Source organism: Pistacia vera, unplaced genomic scaffold (genome assembly GCF_008641045.1).
Source record: "Pistacia vera cultivar Batoury unplaced genomic scaffold, PisVer_v2 Contig899, whole genome shotgun sequence".
In the NCBI taxonomy this organism is placed as follows: Eukaryota; Viridiplantae; Streptophyta; class Magnoliopsida; order Sapindales; family Anacardiaceae; genus Pistacia; species Pistacia vera.
In genome coordinates this window covers 256394-261330 of record NW_022196777.1, presented here as the reverse complement: position 1 = coordinate 261330, position 4937 = coordinate 256394, and the positions used below count along the sequence as shown (strand labels likewise).

Sequence of the window (4937 nt, the reverse complement as noted above, 5' to 3'; positions counted from 1 at the left end):
TCTCTTTAAGTTAGCCTAAAAAGAATTTGAATCCTAAGAATATCTACAAGAACTTTGGGTAATGTCGTCTTTCCCAACTTTCTATCTCAATTTCGTGTGTTTAAGTGATGTAGCATTACATATATTTAATCATGTAATTTTACCACACATATATCAATTTAAGATCAATGCCTCTTCACTAATTGGACCAAGAATGATAACCAATTTTACAAATTTCTGTTCAATGCTTAATTTCCATATACCATTAGCTTTTCAAAGCTTTACTGATCAATAAACTTTCTCACCTGCCGATTGCTTTCGAGGTAAGAGCCAGCTTCTTTCTCACAACATCTAAATTATGAACATTAAGTTGAAGCCTAGCAACTTTCGCAATGGCCTCGTTTTCTTCTGGGGTCCCACTTTCAAAGAATGCTCCAACAATCTTTTCCATCTTTGATCCAATATATATGTTCTGAACCGCTGAGGTAATGCTGGATTATTGTCCCCAAATACCGTGGCCTTTCTACCACTGTTACCATAGAATTTACATGAGAGATCAAAGGAACGAGAAAAGAAAAATGGAACATAGTCATATTCCGCTACCGTTTTGCGCCCGTCCTCGCTTGCCTTGATGGCCTTTACAGCCTGCTCAGCTGATTTGCGAGCATGGTCGACATGTTCAATTATTCTCATCTCATTATTGTACAAGTTCAGAGGCAAAGTAGGCACATTTCCCACAACATACACATCAGGAACACTTGTTTTGAAAAATTCATCAGTCTTTATCCCACCTTTGTTCTCTTCAACCTGCCCCTTTAATAAAGCTGTTACAGGTCTAACTCAAATACCAACAACAACAATGTCGGCTTCCAGCACCCTGCCGTTCTTTAGTTTTACTTCTCTGATATCTCCATTAGAGTCAGCCTTAAACTCAACACAACTGTTCTCCAATGGACATCGTTACCTTTATTAGCATAATAACCTTCACAGAATGCTGCAATACTAGCAGTGAAGAGCTGAGGCATGCACCATAGTTCAGGAAAAACCATGCTAACATCAAAATTATTGATTCGCAAAGCTGCACTAACTTCAAGACCAATGTATCCTCCTTGGATAATTTCTGTACTGAGGAAAAATTCTGGCGAAAACTCTCCTTCACTTCCAACACAGACATGGAAACCTGGAGGCTAGCAGGTCCCTCTAGTAAAAGATATTCCTAGCTAAAGTGTGGGACGCTCGTATGGAGCCACCGCTTCTTTGGAGATGATTGCAAGCTCTCCTGGCTTAACACCCTGCTTGGCAAACTCCCTTGCTGCATATCCCGCCGCCACACCACCGCCAGTGATCACATACCTGAGTTGTTTTTCTGCCATTTGTTTCGTAAAATTTAAACATCCGAAAAACATCCATAAACCGTTTTAAGAGTAAAAAAAAAGCATTAAAAGTGTAGAAAAATATTTTTTCTTCGCTTTCGTTAACTTTCATCCCTCTATGCGAATACTATCTTCAAAATCGTTTCATCCAAACTCTATTTTTTCAATAAGCTCTTAAGTTAGGCAGTGCAGACCAGCATTCTCTAGCAGCGTAATATTTTTCTTGTTTTTATCATGGGCGTCTGAATCCACATCAGTAGCCCTACAATTAAACAGGAAACTGATTTCATCGTTAAAATAGATGACATTTCTCAACTCAAAACATAAAATTNCTGCAATCATGTTCTTTTGAGCCCATGTTATATTGGGTTGAATATTTATCACTTATAGGCTACTATAGTTTAACTCGATGATACATATATACATATATATTATCCAATCCAATCAAGTCTCAGTTTACTAATCGAGTTAGACGTATCTTGATAATATCAATTTATGCATGACATCTTCAAAATCATAAGGATTACTTCTCAAACAAAGGATATGAAGAGGAAAGGTACGTAGTTAAATGGGAAGAAAATTGTATGAGTAGTCAAATTTAAATGGCCCAAAAATGTGTTTTAAGTTTCGATTTGACCCTTAAATATTGGTGAGATATATCAATTTCCAATGTAAAAATAGTTGGCTAGGTTGCTTATTGGTGGCAACTTCGCATTAAAACCAAGAGAATTTGGTTACATCTTCTAATTAATCAAGAAGAAAAAATATCCAAAACCTAGAGGCTTCATCTTTTTTTTTTCTTTTTAGGTAAACCCGGTAATTGTAATAGAAAAGAATAAAAGAATACAGCCAAAAGAAGGGACTCCCTCACCAAAAAAACTTGGACAGATCCGAGAGAGAACACAAGCCAAAAAAGCATAGGGACAAAATTTACGAGCCAACACAGGCAAAGCTCAAAGGCACTAGAACTCACAAAATAACATGCCAACAAAACAGGAACCTAAGGCTAAAAAACAAATATAGGTTGGAGGTTTGTGTTTGCATCCTCTTCCTTTGTTGCTGATGTGATGTACAGGTTCTATGGTGACTTTACCTTGAGAGCCCTTGTTAGCCGATTGTGGACTGACCTCTTTAGGTGGGTGTCTCATTCTTAGGCTTCACCTTGAAGATAGATGCAACTGATATCATAGAACAACATATATTTTGCAAAATGATATGTATACTCTAAATCTGCTATAATTAGTTTCTTAGATTTTGAATTTACATCTTTACATGTCATAACTGATCATGCGATGCCTAACTTCACATGCAGAAACTCTTTTTATCAAAGTTAAGACCTAATTATTGACGTAATAGAGAGTTCGTTAATTTCCATGATGTTATAAGATGAGTTAGGCATGTATTATATTGCTGTTTGAACTAGTTTGGAAATAGCTATGCCTAGCTAGTTGAGAAAACTTGGAAAAAACCATCTGATTTTGACCAGTTCTAAGGATATTATTAACAAAAATGAAAGGAATTACTAATTAGTATATATTATGCATTCTAGGATTTTTTTTCTTTCACTTCTCTTAGATATCCCGTCTTGGATTGTTGTATTGTAGTTATTGTATTGTGGTTAGTTGATATGGAGTTGTAAACACAGTTAGTTAGTAGTTAACTGTTGTAGTTAGTTAGCTTAACTGTGGTTAACTTGACCACAGTTACTGGGTTTGTATAAAAGTGTGATAGTGCATTTTGTATCTTCTTCTTAAGCTCTTTAGCTAAAGTAATAAAAATTGATCTTCGTTTCTCTCTGAATCAAAATCAAACATGGTATCAGAGCGGTATTCTAAGCTACTGAATTGATCCAATTGAAGGAGCCAGCTCAAATCTGAAGTGGGGCTCATCTTGTTCCTTGAATTCTTCATCTTGATTCTTTCTTCGTTTCATCAATTTCATCCATTTTAGCAAAGATACAAACTGAGATATAAGAATGTTGAATGTCACCGATTCTGGATCTCCTCTCTACATTCATCCATCAGACACTCCTGGTTCAATCTTAGTCTCGGAGCAGCTCACTAGAACAGAGAATTATGGAATATGGAGTCGTGCCATGACATTTCCTTGAGAGCAAAAAATAAGCTCGGGTTTGTCAATGGATCTTGTGAGAAGTCTAAGTTTAATCAGTCTCTGCATGCTCAATAGGAGCGTTATAACTCCTTAGTTCTTGCATGGATCCTCAATACTGTGCCAGAGGAAATCTTTAACAATATTGTATATTCAACTAGTGCTCATCAAGTTTGACAGGACTTGTAAGAGCAGTATAAAAAGATAAATGGAACAAGAGTGTTTGGGATTCATAGAGAGATAGTCAATCTGGTACAAGGAACAAGCTCAGTTGCTGCTTATTATAACAAACTCAAGACTATATGGGATGAATTGAGTTCGCTGGTGAGTTTACTACCACCAAATAGTGACTTGGTCAATGCTTATTTAGCTCACCTAAATAAGCAAAAATTACCGCAATTTCTAATGGGACTCAATGATTCTTATGCAATGGTCCAAAGTCAAATACTGTTAATGGTCCCTCTGCCATCTGTGAAGCAAGCTTACTTTATAGGAAGCCAAGATGAGAGTCAAAAGGTGTTGATAGGACATAATCAGGCTACTGAAGTTACTACGACATTGTATTCACAAGGCAACCAAAGAAATTCAGGCCAAAATTCAAAGTAAAGGGGAAGAAACCTTACATCGAATGTGATTACAGCTATATACCTGGACACAAAAGAGATACCTGCTATAAATTTCATGCTAGCTGACTTTCAAATTACGAAGGGGAAATTTGGAATGAAAGCTAAAGCCAATCAAGCTCAACCTAGTTAGGAGCAAGGATCATAGTTGCAATTATTGAATATTGAAGCTATTATTGACAATGTTAAAAAATGAGCTAACCTGGGATATGTCTGACTCCAAAACAGTATGCTTAACTACTGCAGTTGCTTCTAGGAAAAGAGAATTTAATAGCACCATCAGCTAATCTTGTAGGTAAAACCATCTCATTATGTTCCAGTCTTGATAATGCAAGTAATTGGATACTAGATTCAGGGGCCACAGGTCATATGACCCATGACTTCTGCAATTTTGAATCTGCCATAGCTAGCTAACAATCAATTAATAGCTTTGTAAGTCTTCCAAATGGTATTAAAACCTCAATTAGGAATGTTGGTTCTGTTAGATTGCAAGAGGACTTATTGCTTGAGAAAGTTCTATTTTTGCTTGATTTCAAATACAACCTACTATCAATATCTAAATTGACTTCTTCCTGTCATTGTTCCACCATCTTTTATCCAAATTTTTGTATTGTCTAGGATCTTTGGAGTGGCAAACTGAGGGGGATTGGTAGCTATGCCAAGGGTTGTATGATTTCATCCCTATTTCCAAAATAAAGATGTGTTTACATGATATTGTTCTAGTTTTAAGGAAAGCATTAGGCACATGCGGGTCTGATTATAATAAAGGGACAGTTTGCAATTCTACTAATTGTGTTGATACTGCTATTGGTTTATCAATAAAGTTTTTGTATACTAAGGATATTGTACTTTG

General features: G+C 36.2%; 1 protein-coding gene across 1 annotated transcript; it reads right to left on the bottom strand.

The window, feature by feature from the left end:
- Window positions 1–330: 330 nt before the first annotated feature.
- LOC116119683 (monodehydroascorbate reductase, seedling isozyme-like) lies at window positions 331–1352 on the bottom strand. Its single transcript, XM_031405633.1, has 3 exons — window positions 1230–1352; window positions 877–1166; window positions 331–814 (listed from the first exon to the last, which is right to left on the bottom strand). The coding sequence occupies exons 1-3, from the start codon at window positions 1350–1352 to the stop codon at window positions 331–333; spliced, it is 897 nt and encodes a 298-aa protein (XP_031261493.1).
- Between the last annotated feature and the right edge of the window lie 3585 nt (window positions 1353–4937).

Coding starts and splice junctions, on each gene's coding strand:
- LOC116119683 (XM_031405633.1), bottom strand. CDS start 1,352: ATGGCAGAAAAACAACTCAGGTATGTGATCACTGGCGGTGGTGTGGCG. Junction 1,167..1,229: donor CAATCATCTCCAAAGAAGCG/GTGGCTCCATAC, acceptor GGGACCTGCTAG/CCTCCAGGTTTCCATGTCTG. Junction 815..876: donor CTAATGGAGATATCAGAGAA/GTAAAACTAAAG, acceptor TATTTGAGTTAG/ACCTGTAACAGCTTTATTAA.